Source organism: Sapajus apella, unplaced genomic scaffold (assembly GCF_009761245.1).
Source record: "Sapajus apella isolate SASKATOON/1434 unplaced genomic scaffold, GSC_monkey_1.0 scaffold105, whole genome shotgun sequence".
Taxonomy (NCBI): domain Eukaryota; kingdom Metazoa; phylum Chordata; class Mammalia; order Primates; family Cebidae; genus Sapajus; species Sapajus apella.
In genome coordinates, this window is record NW_022437045.1 from 4,866,299 (window position 1) to 4,882,537 (window position 16,239).

General features: G+C 39.0%; 1 protein-coding gene across 19 annotated transcripts in view; it reads left to right on the forward strand.

Moving 5' to 3' along the window:
- SYNE1 (spectrin repeat containing nuclear envelope protein 1) overlaps window positions 1–16,239 on the forward strand; it is a 411,505-nt gene that overhangs the window by 182,873 nt on the left and 212,393 nt on the right. For all 19 annotated transcript variants that reach the window (XM_032258772.1, XM_032258777.1, XM_032258767.1 and 16 more), the window contains 5 exons: window positions 1,533–1,709; window positions 4,124–4,270; window positions 9,609–9,734; window positions 11,607–11,783; window positions 14,334–14,599. In XM_032258772.1, coding sequence (XP_032114663.1) covers window positions 1,533–1,709; window positions 4,124–4,270; window positions 9,609–9,734; window positions 11,607–11,783; window positions 14,334–14,599 — 893 coding nt within the window. The remainder of the gene's footprint in view (window positions 1–1,532; window positions 1,710–4,123; window positions 4,271–9,608; window positions 9,735–11,606; window positions 11,784–14,333; window positions 14,600–16,239) is intronic.

Sequence of the window (16,239 nt, forward strand, 5' to 3'; positions counted from 1 at the left end):
ATATAACAGTTAAAAAAAAAAAAAAAAGAACTGATTTTATTTTATTTATTTATTTTATTTTATTTTATTTTGTTTTTATTTATTTTTTTTTTTTTTGAGACAGAGTTTCACCCTTGTTACCCAGGCTAGAGTGCAATGGTGCAATCTCGGCTCACTGCAACCTCTGCCTCCTGGGTTCAAGCGATTCTTCTGCCTCAGCCTCCCGAGTAGCTGGGATTACAGGTGCCTTCTACCATGCCTGGCTAATTTTTGTATTTTAATAGAGACAAGGCTTCACCGTGTTGGCCAGGCTGGTCTCTAACTCCTGACCTCAGGTGATCCACCCACCTCAGCCGGGATTACAGGTGTGAGCCACCATGCCCGGCCAGAACCTGATTTAAAAAATAATAAATTCCTCCTCCCTGAGTCATCTATAAGAATGCTCACTAGAGAACGCAAGTGGGCATGGTGGTGTGAGGTGAAATCAGGCAGAGCTATGTCCAAAGCCTGGGGGCTATGCCGTACCTTGACTGTGTTGTACAACCTCACTGTGCTTCAGTTTCCTCATCTATAAAACAATGATAATAACGTTCGTCAGGGCTTATATGTAATTCCTCGACTACAGCAGGTACTTAATAAATGATAAGTTTAAATGCTATTTTCATTATTATAAACAGTATTAGATGTAAGTTAGATGTCACATGAATTAAAAATTAGATATTAGATTATTACTAAAACTAGAATTCGATTATTACGTTTTTGCTAAAGTAATTGCAGTTTTTGTATTAAAGGTAATAACAGGCCAGGCATGGTGGCTCACACCTGTAATCCCAGCACTTTGGGAGGGTGAGGCCAGTAGATCACTTGAGGTCAGGAGTATGAGACCAGCCTGGCCAACATAGTAAAACCCCATCTCTACTAAAAGTACAAATAATAATAATAAATTGCCAGTATGGTGGCACACACCTGTAATCGCACCTACTTGGGAGGCTGAGGCAGGAGAATCACATGAGCCTGGGAGGCAGAGGTTGCAGTAAGCCGAGATTGTTCCACTGCACTCCAGGCTGGGCAGTAGAGTGAGATTTTCTCAAAAAAAAAAAAAAAAAGGAATGATAAAAACCACAACTATTTTGCACCAATCTTATAGAAATGAGTTGTTATATAAATTTGATGAAATAGTAATTAGATTGTTTTGGATAAAAATTATGCCAGAATTATAACTTACAGACCCAAAAAATATAGGGACATCTTTCTGTCTGGTAATAATACCATGGGGCAGATAGCTCTCTGAGACCAGCCATGTGTAGTCTTAAAGGTTACTTCATCATTCTTTATGTAACTAATCCCTTAAACTCATTGACTCTTCCCATTGGAGTATCCCTGAAAACACATATGTGCTTTTGTTTTCATTCAATATATAAGATAAATTGCAAGATTCTTTCAAAAACAATATTAAACTGTGAAATTATCTATCTTTAACTTTGTTTGATGGTGAAGTTATTTAAAACTAAAAGTAGAATTATGAGAACTCTGTATTGGTTTCATTTTTACAGGCAATGATGGAAGAAATTGCTGGTTTTGAAGACCGTTTGAACAATCTTCAAATGAAAGGTGATGCTTTGATTGGCCAGTGTGCAGACCACCTGCAAGCGAAACTGAAACAAAACGTGCATGCTCATGTGCAGGGTACAAAGGACAGCTACTCAGCGATCTGCAGCACAGCTCAGAGAGTGAGTGTCAACAGAACATTCCATAATGACGAGGAGTTATGGGGAGAGGCTATGCAGTCTACAGACTTTTTACAAATAGAATTCGTAAATAGATTTTACAAATAAAACTAATCAAATATTTGGGTTAGTTTTGGTGTGTTGCCAGACGGGAAATAGGAGGATAAATTTCACAGTCGCTATGTGAACACAAAACTATCACATTTCATATTTGACTGATGTGACTAAGCAGTGAATTTCAGCTATTGTTTTATCCAATTCCTTTATTCCATGGATTGATTATGAAAAAGCTTGTTAAAAGTTGACTTGAGCAGGTCCTGGTGGCCCAAGCTTGTAATCCCAGCACTATGAAAGGCCAAAGTAGGTGGATCACTTGAAGTCGGGAGTTCAAGATCAGCCCGGCCAACATGGTGAAACCTGTCTCCACTAAAAATACAAATATTAGCTGGGTGTGGTGCCCCTGTAATCCTGCCTACCCAGGAGGCTGAGACAGGAGAATCGCTTGAACCCAGGAGGTGGAGGTTACAGTGAGCCAACATCGCACCACTGGATTCCAGCCTGGGTGACAGAGTGAGACCCTGCCTCAAAAAAAAGTTTATTTGTTTGTTGGTAAAAGGAATTTGAGGAGATTATAGTGTCTGTTTTTCTCTGCACACCATCAATACTTTCTAATTTGCTGTTTATTTTGTAACACAAAATAAATTTATTTCGTAATTTTCACAATCATTATTTTCTTTTTAACTGTACACAGCATAGGTTCTAATCTAAATCAATATTTGTTTGCATTCATGTAGAATTTGAGAAAGTGCCAAATTTGACTTATACTTAAGTGGGTATACTTCCATTAAAAAAGAATTCTCAATGTTTTAGAAAAAAGTCTAAGAGGAACAAGAATTGATATTTTTACAAAAACTTAGCAAAATAAGTAAATAGCTTTCTATTAATCTAGAATTTTTAAATGACACTGCAAAGAGTTTTTATAAGCCCTTGAAGTCTCCTGTATATTTTTGTTTACTGGGCTAGCCAGTTAGAACTGGAAATACACCAGTGACATGGTTAGAATGGTCTGTGTTCACCATAATATTAATTTTAAAAATGAGTGACATTAGTCAACTTCCTAGACTTAAAAAAAAAAAAATCGCCTTCAAAGGTTAACAAAAGGAGAAATAAGAAAAATCTAATGAATAATTGAAAATGATGACAAAGGGGGAAAAAGGGGAGTAAAGAGAAAAAATGAGCTATACATAGAACTTTCCAGTGAGTTCATTCATTCACTCATTCAACAGAGATTTCTTGTACACTGACTTCCTTCACAGTGGGTATTTCCTTTGCATTAGGTATACAGTTTAAGGTTTTCTTTTGTTTTGTTTTTTAAATTGGTATATGTTGGAAAGACCAACATAATTTTTAAAATTTAAAAAAGCAGATGAAATTCTAAGACCAAAATCAGAACTTTATAATTAAAATTTGCAAAAATGATAAAGAGAACAAAACACCATTCTTTTAAAAATTCTGCTTGGATCAAGAATAAATAAGGGATAAACCTAATGTCAGATGAATATGATGAATTTAAATGATGACAGAGAAAAGCAGAATTCAGTGATTGCTTCTATTGTCTCAGTAATGAGAGAAATGCCAGGTTAAACTAATTTTCTTCCTTTTTCCTTTTTTATAAATGGAAACGTCACAGATATATTTCATCTTAATCTCAAGTAGACACATAATTGTTTCTTAATATGTCTTTATGGATAAAATGAAAGTTGGTTGGCTTGTTAAGTACTAATTAATTAAATAGACATATCAGAAAATGTATGAATTATTCTGGATTATTTTTGCCCTGGAACATGACTTCTAAGATGAAGTGAGGGCGTTCACCTCTCCGCTCCTTATGTTCAAATTTAGTTCAAATTTAACCCAACCTCAAAGGCAGAAGGATTGTAGTTAGAGAAACATTGGTTATCTTTTCTGAGAAGCATTGTAGTTAGAGAAACATCGGTTACCTTTTTTGAGATCATGTTTTATTTTTACTTTTAGTTGCTAGCTTAAATAAAAAGTGCAATATTTATACCACAGGAAGAGAAGCTGCAAAAACCTCCAACATGTCTATGACAATTAACTTCAATGATTTTGTGTATTCTAGCATGCCTCTATAGTAATATTTACCCTGCTCATGTTCTCTTCCCCTAATCCAGATATTACATTGTCATGTGTGGACTGAGGAGTTATCAACTGGGGGATGGCCATTGCATTTTCGAACATATGGGGAGACATACAACTGTTTTAGATATGTGTATGAAATTGGGGAGTCTTGGGGGAAAATCCATTTAGAAGTACTGGTCATGTTTCATTGAATTCCAGTGATCTTTATAGAGGTAGAAAGCAGTTCTCCTAATCTCAGCGTGGTTGTATTGTCTCAGGTGTACCAGAGTTTGGAGCATGAACTTCAGAAGCACGTCAGCCGACAAGACACTCTGCAGCAGTGCCAGGCCTGGCTTTCTGCAGTCCAGCCAGATTTAGAGCCAAGCCCTCAACCACCTCTTAGTAGGGCAGAAGCCGTTAAGCAGGTAGTAAACTGAAAGTTTGTGTTATTCTTGTGAATCATTCAGGCAGTCAATGAAAATGTGTGAAATACCTATGATGTGCCAAACTGTATTGGCTCCTGGGAATCTAAAAGTAGGAATAAGGTCTGAGGTTGGCTCTAGTGGAGTTCATGTGCCAGCCAGAAGGTGGACATGATACTGAGGGGCCAACCTGGTAGGCTAGAAAGATAATGGGGGCTGAGCACAGTGGCTCATGCCTACAATCCCAGCACTTTGGGAGACTGAGATGGGTGTGTCACTTGAGGTCAGGAGTTTGAGACCAGCCTGGCCAACATGGTGAAACCCCATCTCTACTAAAAATACAAAAATTAGCCAGGCATGATGGTATGCACGCATAATCCCAGCTACCCTGGAGGCTGAGGCAGGAGAGTCACTTGGACCCAGGAGGCAGAGGTTGCAGTGAGCCAAGATCATGCCACTGCACTCCAGCCTAGGCGACAAAGCAAGATTGTCTCAAAAAATTAAAAAATAATAAAAAATAAAATAAAGTAATAAATATTAAAATTAATTATTAAACAGAAAAAAAAAAAGAGAATTGGGCCGGACGTAGTGGCTTACGCCTGTAATCCTAGTGCTTTGAAAGGCCAAGGTGGGTGGATCGTATAAGGTAAAGAGTTCAAGACCATCCTGGCCAACATAGTAAAACCTCATCTCTACTGAAAATACAAAAATTAGCTGGGGGTTATGGCAGGCACCTATAATCCCAGCTATTAGGGAAACTGAAGCACAAGAATTGCTTGAACCTAGGAGGTGGAGGTTGCAGTGAACCAAGATTGTGCCATTGCACTCCAACCTGGGCGACAGAGTGAGACTCCGTCTCAAAAGAAAAGAAAGAAAGAAAGAAAGAGAATGGGCACTGTAACCAAAGATCAGTTCTGTCACCTAATCTGTTGGGGGACCATGGGTAAGTCGCTTAATTTCTCTGAGCCTCCAAGATAGTTTCCTACTATCAAAAGTGATATTTATAAGTATACTTACTTCCAAAAGTTATAATGAAATGTAAATATCACACTGCAAATAAACATGATTTATAAACAGAAAAGTAATACTAGCTTCTCACATAGTTTTGAAGCATAAACAAGGTACTTCATGAATAATTATTGAATGGACAATGAATGAAATGTTCACTTTTATTATGTGAAAGGAATTCTATTGCATATTAATTTGACATCCACAGGCTTAAAATGTTGTTGCTGAGACTTATTCAGAGTATGTGGGAAATATTTTTTAAACTTTTGTACTAAGCAGCTTTTGTATGCAGTGCTAACCCCGTGGCAAAATATTTTAGAGGAATTTAGTTATAAAGATTTTTGCCACGAGATATGAATTAACAGTATTAAATAATTTAATAAGAGAATAACATAATGCACAAATTGAGAATGACATAATGCATTTGTGCATTGAATCTACATAAAAAAATGTGTCTAGTTAATTCATCCACCAAAGTCTACTTTCTAAAGGCTTAAATGATTTGCATTGTCATTAAATGGTTGACAAAAGCATTCATATTATATATTATAAGAATAGGATCAGGACAAATGAAACATGGTTCTCCTTGAATCAAGAAAAATGAATGAGCCACGTGCGGTGGCTCACATCTGTAATTTCAGCACTTTGGGAGGCTGAGGCAAGCGGATCACAAGGTCAGGGGTTCGAGACCAGCCCTTCACCATGGTAAAACCCAGTCTCTACTTAAAAAAAAAAAAAAAAAAAAAAAAAAAAAAAAAAATTAGCCAGGCATGGTGGCACACACCGGTAATCTCAGCTACTTGGGAGGCTGAGGCAGGAGAATTGCTTGAACCCGGGAGGTGGAGGTTGCAGTGAATCGAGATCACGCCATTGCACTCCAGCCTGGGAAACAGAGTGAGACTGTCTCAAAAACAAAACAAAGAAAACCCCAAAACCTCGGAATGCGATTGTTGGAAAAAAAAGAAAAAAGAAAAATGAATGAAGGACTGCCTATCCTCTGCCTTTTTTATTAAACTGAGCTTTCTTGAATCACAAGCCACCTTTCTTGTGTCTATTTCCAATGCAATTTATTCAGAACAATTCAGATCAACACTTAATTTTTCTCCTTTGGTACCAAAAAATAAATAAATAAAAGAGATGAGGGGAGAAGAAAGTATTAATGCTGGTGATCTTTTGCTAGGGCAGGGAGAGATTTACTACACATAACCAGAGGCAGATACTGATCCTTCTTCCAGATTATGTGACTGTCTGGTTCCCTGTTTCCACCCCTTTCACGTGTCTCTCAAAATGATCTTTCTCCCCTTTGAAAGTAGCCAGAGAAGGGCTTTTGAGGGGTGCAGACACCTAGATCACAGTCACTCTGAGGTGGAAAGGTTTTTTTTTTAATTTTGTTTCCTTGTTTTTTGTTTGTTTTGTTTTTTTAAATATCTTTTTTTTTATTTGTTTGTTTTTAGTTTTTCCCTTGGCCAATGCAGTAAGTCCTCACTTAATGCCATTGATAGGTCTTACAAACAAATTTTAAGCAAAACCATGTACAGCAGGTCCTTAAATAATGTCATTTCCTTCAACATGCAAGTTTGTTATAACATTGATGAATACAAAAATTGTTTCATTATATGACTTTTTGCTTAAAGAAGTTGCAGTTTCCAAGAACCTGCTGACAACATGAAGTGAGGACTTACTGTGTTCATGTAAAACTGAGCGGGCCCTTAGTGGCTGCTGAGCTTGGATTTGTGGCTGGAGAATCCACATATAATGGGCATGGTACCAAGGTGCAGTATGTATTCCCAGCACCACCTGTGCAGTAAAGCCTTAATACACATGTGAAGATAATACACCCCCACTACCACAAGATAATGGCACATGGATTCGATTCCATTCGGTCTGCTATATGTTTTTATTAGGCATAAAATGTGAACTTTAGGGAATGGAAAAAAGTATGATAAAATTTTTCTGGCCCAGCACGGTGGCTCACACCTGTAATCCCAGCACTTTGGGAGGTGGTGGGTGGATCACAGGGTCAGGAGACTGAGACCATCGTGCCTAACATGGTGAAACCCTGTCTCTCCTAAAATACAAAAAATTAACTGGGCGTGGTGTCTTGAGCCTGTAATCCCAGCTACTCAGGAGGCTGAGGCAGGAGAATTGCTTGAACCCGGGAGGTGGAGGTTGCAGTGAGCCGAGATCGCGCCACTGCACTCCATCCTGGGTGACAGAGGGAGACTCTGTCTCAAAAAAAAAAAAAAAAAAAGATTGTTCTGTAAAGTTGATTTTACCAAACATCTTTTGCAGCTGTGTGGTCACTGACACTCTATATATTGCTTTTGGTGCTTCCAGAATCAGGCCAGTTATATAAATCTCACAATATACCATCATTTCTTTCAATTAAATATGTTCATAAAATAGAAATTGTGACAGTGTGTTCTCTTCTCATATCCCAAAGTTGTTTGAGACAAATAACGGTCTCTGGGTCATAGGTGCATGATATGGTACTTGTGCACCATGGCTGACAACTCACAACACCAGACAGCTTGTACATTCTATTGAAAAGGTGCTGCTTCTGACTTCATGTGAAATTGATCTGTATTTATTATATCCACAGGAGCATAGCGTGTCTAGGTAATCCACACACTGCAGAGGACAGATATGGAGAGCAGAGTCAAAAAATCAGGTGCCATGATTGATGCTATGATTCTGGAAAATCCTGGAGGTCGGCTTTACCCTTATAACTTGCAGTGGGCACCACCCTCCTTATTCATCCCTATTTATGTAGTAAACAAGAACCACTTCTCGCCACCTCAGCCACCAACCCTGGTCAGGCCATCTTCATGGTTCATCTGATCCCTGCAGTAGCTTAACACCTGTGCACCATTGCTGCCTAGAGCCCCCGTGGCCTGTTCTCCATGCGATGTTAGAAGGGAGTCTTTGAAAGCCTGTCTCTGACCATGATGCTCCCAGTATTATCCCATCACACTTAAATTCGAACTTTCTTACCATGGCTTATGAATAGGCTGGTTATATGATTTGTTTTCCCAAATAGAACCTTCTTGATAGGACAGAGTCTGCTTGACATCATCCAATGGGACTAGAGCAGTGGTTCACAACTGGGGTGGGGGAGATGGTGACTTTGCTCCCACAGGGGACATTTGGCAATGTCTAAACATGTTGTTGGTTGTCACAACTGGGAGTGGTGGGGGTGCTGCTGGCATTAAGTGGACAGATGCAAAGGATGCTGCGGACATTCTGCGATGTATAAGGCAGCCCCCTACAACAAAGAATTATTTGGAGTCAAGTGTCAATAGTTCTGAGCTGAGGAACTCTAGACTAGGGACGAAGGCCAGCAGATTGGGATGTATGGTCAGCTCTCCTTATAAGGGGGCTCCATGACTTGCCCCCACACTGCTCACCGACCTCTGCTCCCACCTGGTTCACTCTGCTTCAGCCTCAGAGCTTTGCATTTGCTGGCTCTCTGCCCACCGTGTCCACCTGCCTGGAATGTTCTTACCTTATGACACGCTATGCATTCAGGTCTTTTCCTCAGAGAGGCCTGGGAGATACAGTCCCTGCCATAGCAGCGCTTCTTTCTCATATACTATCTGCTTAGCACCTTGATTTTTCTACATGCTATTTAGCACTACCAAACATTCCAGCGCATGTTTGTTTATTTATGTTCGTTTGTCTCCCTCCTGAGAATGTAAACTCCATGGGAGCAAGGGTTTTGCTTTATGCTCTATTCTCAGTATCTAAAATGGAGCCTGAATAGAATCTGAGCATCTGCAAAGAAACACATTTCTTTGTTTCTGTAAGTAGATTAAAGATCCACCTGGAGAGTCCTTTCTTGGGCTTGTAGAAAAAGAAAGAGAGCAAGATGAATCTCCTGCAGGGAAAAAGAAGCCCAGACATCTGTGTTTTTGCCTCACTCCAGTGAAACCTATCAACTCACTGACCTTTGTCTTCTCTCTCTAAGATAGGCAAAAACATGTTAAGAAGCAGGCCAGAGTAGGCTACAAATTCTTTCTCTGAAATGCAAAATAAGCTGGCACATGAGCAAATAATCTGGAATGATTATAGAAGTTTTTTGGGTTTTCCTCTTTCCCAGACCATACAGAATACATGACTTGCAAGGAGAAGCAAATGGTGGACACATAAATCCCCATCGGTGTTTTGAATTTCTTCCTGTGAGTCACTAATATATGTCACTTTAGCAAAATGGTGAAAACACTAAGCATAGCAAGATTATTTTTTAAATGTCAACAGAAATTATAAGTTATACAAGTATTTTCCATCTAAGTAGCTGTTGCATCTCTTTAACTCTTACAATTGCCTTTTCCAGGTCAAACACTTCAGAGCTTTGCAAGAGCAGGCAAGGACCTATCTAGATCTCCTCTGCTCCATGTGTGACTTGTCAAATGCTTCGGTGAAAACCACAGCAAAAGACATTCAACAAACAGAGCAAATGGTAAGAAAATGAAAAATCCCATTGAATTTGTTTTATTATATTCTTCTTGCTTGAATATTTCATGTGAGGCTGAAAGAAAACAGCTCTGGGGTTGTTCTTGCTGTATGCAAGGCTTCTACAGCCATTATAATAAATAGGTATTGGCATTTCAGCTAAGTCATGGAAAATTAAGCACATCCTGACATTGATGACACCAGATGGGGACTGAATCACTTAGTCTCATTAATTCACTGCCCATTAGCACTTTTCTTTTTTCTCCATTCTCTTTTTCTATTTTGCTGTACTTTTTTTTTCTTTTCTCCTTTTCTACCTTTTACTTTAGGCAACACTTAATATGAAAGGGGCTCTTGACCCTTTATTATATCAAGGATGCCAAAGAGCATGCCCCCTGTCACAGTCCTTCCAGTTCATTGGTAGAGCGTGGTGTTTGGAAAGATTTTGAAACTGTCTGGGCTGTGATGAGCTAGCAGTACCAGTCCACACCAACAGACGGCAGCACTGGAACCGTGTATTCACCTCTGCTGCTTCTGCAGCCTTAAACTCTTCAATGAAACACATTTGGGTTGGTTGGTTTGTTTTGAGTCACACTCTTCCACCCAGGCTGGAGTGCAGTGGCTCCACCACCACTGACTGAACCTCAACCTCTTGGGCTCAGGTGATCATTCCACCTCCGCCTCCCAAATAGCTGGGACTATAGGCATGCACCACTATGCCCAGCTAATTTTTATATCTTTTGTAGAGACAGAGCTTCGCTATGTTGTCCAGGCTGGTCTCGAACTCCCAGGCTCAAGCAATCTTCCCACCTTGGCCTACCAAAGTCCTGGGATTACAGGCATGAGCCACCATGCCTGGCCCACATTTGAGTTTAAAGGAAAAATAAGACTTAGTTTTGGTATTATTTATTAAATATTGACAGAATAGAAAAATGATTCACAGGAAAAAAATGTCAAAATAATAAGGTTTTTCTCTCTATTATCAAAACAAATCTGTTTTTAAATCCTTACAAAAGATGATGTAACCCATTCATTTATTTTATTTTATTTTTATTTTTATTTTTGGAGGCAGTCTCCCTCTGTTGCCCGGGCTGGAGTGCAGTGGCACAGTTTCAGCTTACTGCCACCCCTGCCTCCCGGGTTCAAGTAATTCTCATGCCTCAGCCTCCCGAGTAGCTGGGACTACTCCAGCTAGGTGCACACCACCACGCCTAGCTACTTTTTTGGTATTTTGGTAGAGAAAGGGTTTCATCATGTTGCCCAGGTGGGTCTCGAACTCCTGAGCTCAAGCAATCTACCTGCCTTGGTCTCCCAAAGTGCTAAGATTACAGACATGAGCTACTGCACCTAGCCAATATAACCCATTTATTTCTTACAGAAATTATTTATTGAAACAAATTACACACCTTCAAAAACCAGTGAAGCAGATCTAAAGGCATAGCCAAAACATTATAATTCAGGTTGTTGTAAGAAAGATGAACAAATGTGCAATAGAGAACAGCGAAGTCTTTTCTAGTTAACCCCAACACCAAATTGATGAGTCAGATGAATCTACTGAAATGCCCAATGCAAAAAACCATTAGAGCAGCTTTAGACTTAGAGTTTCACAACACTGATTAAAACCATATAGCATAACTTGTAGACATTTAAAGTCTTTAGAAATCCTAAATACAAAAGAAAATCTGCTTTTCCTGAAGCAAATAAAGAAGTACTTTTCAGATTTATGTATTGTATGTGTGTGTGTTTGTGCTTGTGTGTGTGTTTGTGGTTGTGTATGTGTGTCAGATTAGCACACAGATGAGCTAGAGAATTACATCTCTGATTCATTAACTGTAAACGTTTCCATATATGGTTGCTAACTTTTATCTGTTTCCTCAAGATTGAACAAAGGCTTGTCCAGGCCCAGAACTTAACTCAGGGTTGGGAAGACATCAAGCACCTGAAGGCTGAGCTCTGGATTTACCTGCAAGATGCAGATCAGCAACTGCAGAACATGAAGAGGAGGCACTCTGAACTGGAGCTGAATATTGCACAGAACATGGTTTCCCAAGTTAAGGTGGGAATTAATTTGTACCCAGGGGAGATAAAAGAGGCCAACAGAGTAGAAAAGTTGAAATGTGTTCAGTGTATTCACTTCAATATGCCTGAGTGTCTGTCGGTCCTTAAATATTAATACAACTCTTTAAGTTTAAGGCAGGGTTGTCCAAACCCCAGATCATGAACCAGTTCTGGTCCACGGCCTGTTAGGAACCTGGCCGCACAGTGGGAGCTGAGCAAGCCTTACTGCCTGAGCTCCTCCTCCTGTCAGATCAGAGGCTGCATCACATTCTCATAGAAGCACAAACCCTATTGTGAACTGCGCATGCAAGGGATCTATGTTGCGCGCTCCTTACAATAATCTAACTAATGTCTGACGATTCTTGGTAGAACAGCTTCATCCTGAAACCAGCCCCATTCATGGAAAAATTGTCTTCCACAAAACCCATCCCTGTTGCCAAAATGTTTGGGGACTGCTGTTTTCAGGAATAGCAAATCTCAACAAACTTCATTTGGTGCCAGGGAAAACAGATTATAAAGTAAACATTCAAATATATTATTGAAGCTTCAGACGGCCACTTGCATCAGAAGACATTCATCCTCTACATTGTTCCTGGAAAAAAGTAGGTGTGATTTAGTCTACAGAGTAGACTGCTTAGTCAGAAGACTCTGAGACTAAGCAAACATGAAACATTATGATTTTTTTAGTTTTTTATCACCGTATTATGCTAAAGCTGTAGGACTATAAGCTTTCAATTCATTAATTATATATTTAGTCAATATGTAATTAATTTAAAGTATAATATAAATACAGTTTACATTATATATTTATATATAATTTAAATAATTTCAAATACATAGAAAATTGTGGCCAGGTGTGGTGGCTCATGCCTGTAATCCCAGTACTTCGGGAAGCTGAGGTGGGCAGATCACTTGAAGCCAGGAGAAGCCTGGCCAAGACGGTGAGACCCCATCTCTGCTAAAAATACAAAAATTAGCCTTCCATGGCACACGCCTATAATCCTGGCTACTTGGGAGGCTGAGGCATGAGAATCACTTGAACTTGGGAAGTGGAGGTTGCAGTGAGTCATGATTGTGCCCCTGCACTCCAACTGGGGCCACAGAGTGAGACTGTCTCAAAAACAAACAAACAAAAAAGAGAATTATAAGTATATTAACTTGATTGGAAGTTGGATCCTATTTTTAATAAACTTTAAGATTTATTTTTGCTCTGTGTTTATGGGTCAATATATTGTCTACTGGAGTACTGTTTGCAAGTGCAGAATAAAAAGGGAATAAGGATAATAAATTAGATTTCTTTTTTCTCAAAAGTGTGAACTCTTGTTTAAAAAAACTTGTGAGCCATTCTAGAAATTTAATTTTTTTAATGTATTTTATAAGAAAAGTTTTACTATAAAAGGCTTAGAAAACACAGAAATGTCTTAAGAAGCAAATTTAAATCATCTGTGATACTACTATTCAGGATAATAAACAATGCTAATATTTTGTTGTATCTGTTTTGGGTATGCACATACTTAAAACATTCAAGATGATACTGTGGTTTTATTAACATTTTAATTGCGATTGAACCTAGCTTTAAGGACAAAATTTCATATATCATCAGTCAGGGGATTTAAGAAATTTTTATGGGTAGTGGGAGGGGGGAAGAAGTAAATGGAAATGGGAGGGAGCAGAGGGAGAGTGTGGAAGCCCATGAACCAACCCGCTGGAGGAACCACTATCCAAAGAAATGATCCTCTGAGCAGGTGTTGGGCTGGCAGAGATGGTATATGAGAGAGAGATTTCCTATTGCTGTATGTGCAGGGAGTAGGTGAATCTAAACCATTGTCTTTCCAGTGTGTGAATGGACTCCAGCCTTCCCCAACTTTGTCCATAGCACCACTGACCACCTGGTGACCCAGGCTATTTTGTCTTGTCTCTTACATTTCGAAGGTTTCTGTCAGAGGCGTTCAAACTAGAGCAACTCCATCTTGAATAGGGGCTGGATAATATGAGGCTGAGACCTGCTGGGCTGCATTCCCAGAAAGTTAGGCATTCTTAGTCGCAGGATATTTAGGTAAGGAAACAAGTCAATCATGTTTACTGAGCAGATCCAGAACTTGACAGACCCAGGGCTCAACAGATCTAGGAAATATCCTAATGTCCTGATATCTTGAGAACAAAAGCACTTTTAGTTTAAAAACACATTTGGAAAAGCATGAACTCTTTAAAAATTTTTAGAAAACTAAGGCCGCACTTCAAGGTAAGATAATGACTTTTTTCATTAATGACTACAATGTTTCACATTTACTAGTTTTTCTTTACACCTCTCGAAATAGTGCAATAAAAGAATATATCACAGCTACCCTGATTCTTGGGAATTTATGTTCATAAACAGATATGGTGATTTTTAGATTTTCTCTTTGTTTCCCATGACTTATTGTACATTCTTCAGTTTTTTCATATTAAGAAACTTAGAGTGTTTAAAGTCATATGTCTGTGTTCCTCTCTGTATTCATTTGGGGATTTCTTTACACATTACCTATTTTTTGTTGCTGTTATCCTTTAGGATTTTGTTAAGAAACTACAGAGCAAACAGGCATCCGTGAACACAATAATAGAAAAGGTGAATAAGTTAACAAAGAAGGAGGAGTCACCTGAACACAAGGAAATAAATCATTTAAATGATCAGTGGCTTGATCTGTGCCATCAGTCTAACAATCTGTGCTTGCAAAGGGAAGAGGATCTTCAGAGAACAAGAAATTACCATGACTGTATGAATGTCGTTGAAGTGTTCCTAGAAAAATTTACTACAGAATGGGATAACTTGGCGAGGTAACAGAAATTCTCCCATGGGTCATTAAAATGCTAAGCCAGATATTTCCTAATAGCTATAAAAATTTGAAATGTGGCCAGGTGCAGTGGTTCATGCCTGTAATCTTTGCACTTTGGGAGGCCAAGGCTTGTGGATCACTTGAGGTCAGGAGTTCGAGACCAACTGGACAACATGGTGAAACCCCATCTCTACTAAACATACAAAAATTAGCTGGGTGTGGTAGTGCCTGCCTGTAATCCCAGCTACTTGGGAGGCTGAGTCAGGAGAATCACTTGAACCCTGGGGGAGGAGGCTGCAGTGAGCCGAGATTGTACCACTGCACTCCAGCCTGGGTTACAGAGCAAGACCCTGTCTCAAGAAAAAAAAAGAAAATTAAAATGCCTTAGGTATAACATCTATTGTTTATTATTATTAATGTTGGTAAGTAAAATGTCATTATGAACCCAATGTTTTCGTATGGATATAGAAGTCATGGATTTCCTAGTTCGATATTAATTTAACCAGTGGGTAAAAGAGAAATGTTTGAAAATGGCACCATTTTCTCTGTGACCTCAAAGAATACTCTAAAAATATTTCTAATTTTCCTTAATTACAAGTTATGGGATATCATCTATGAATTCATGAAATGAGTCCTTATTGAACCCATATGCTCCCTAGGTTTCTTATCAAGTCTGTAAAGTAATGAATGCATTCTATGCAATTCAGTAAGATTTTTTTCTTGTTAAGAGTCTAGAAATTAGTGAACAATCCAGTTTCAGTTAATTTGTGTCTTTTGTGATTTTATAGTGATTGACCCCCTCTTAGCTTTCCTTTTTTAAAAATTATTCTTTAAGTTCTGGGGTACATGTGCAGATAGTGCAGGTTTGTTACATAGGTATACACCTGGCATGGTGGTTTGCTGTATCCATTCCTCGTCATCTACCTTAGGTATTTCTCCTAATGTTATCCCTTCCCAGTCTCCCCACGCCCTGCTATCCCTCCCCTAGCCCTCTCGCCCACTGACAGGCCCCCATGTATGATGTTCCCCTCCTTGTGTCCATGTGTTCTCATTGTTCAACACCCACTTATGAGTGAGAACATGCAGTGTTTGGTTTTCTGTTCTTGTATCAGTTTGCCAAGAATGATGGTTTCCAGCTTCATCCATGTTCCTGCAAAGGACATTAACTCATACTTTCTATGTCTGCGTAGCATTCCATGGTGTATATGTGCCACATTTTCTTTATCTAGTCTATCATTGATGGGCATTTGGGTTGGTTCCAAGTCTTTGCTATTGTGAACAGTGCCACAATAAATATATGTGTGCATGTGTCTTTATAATAGAATGATTTATAATCCTTTGGGTATATACCCAGTAATGGGATTGCTGGGTCAAATGGTATTTCTAGTTCTAGATCCTTGAGGAATTGCCACTCTGTCTTCCACAATGGTCGAACTAATGTACATCCCCTCCAAGAGTGTGAAAGTGTTCCTATTTCTCCACATCCTTTCCAGCATCTGTTGTCTCCAGATTTTTTAATGATCACCATTCTAACTGGTGTGAGATGATATCTCAATGTGGTTTTGATTTTCATTTCTCTAATGACCAGTGATGGTGAGCTTTTTTTCATATGTTTATTGGTCACATAAATGTCTTCTTTTG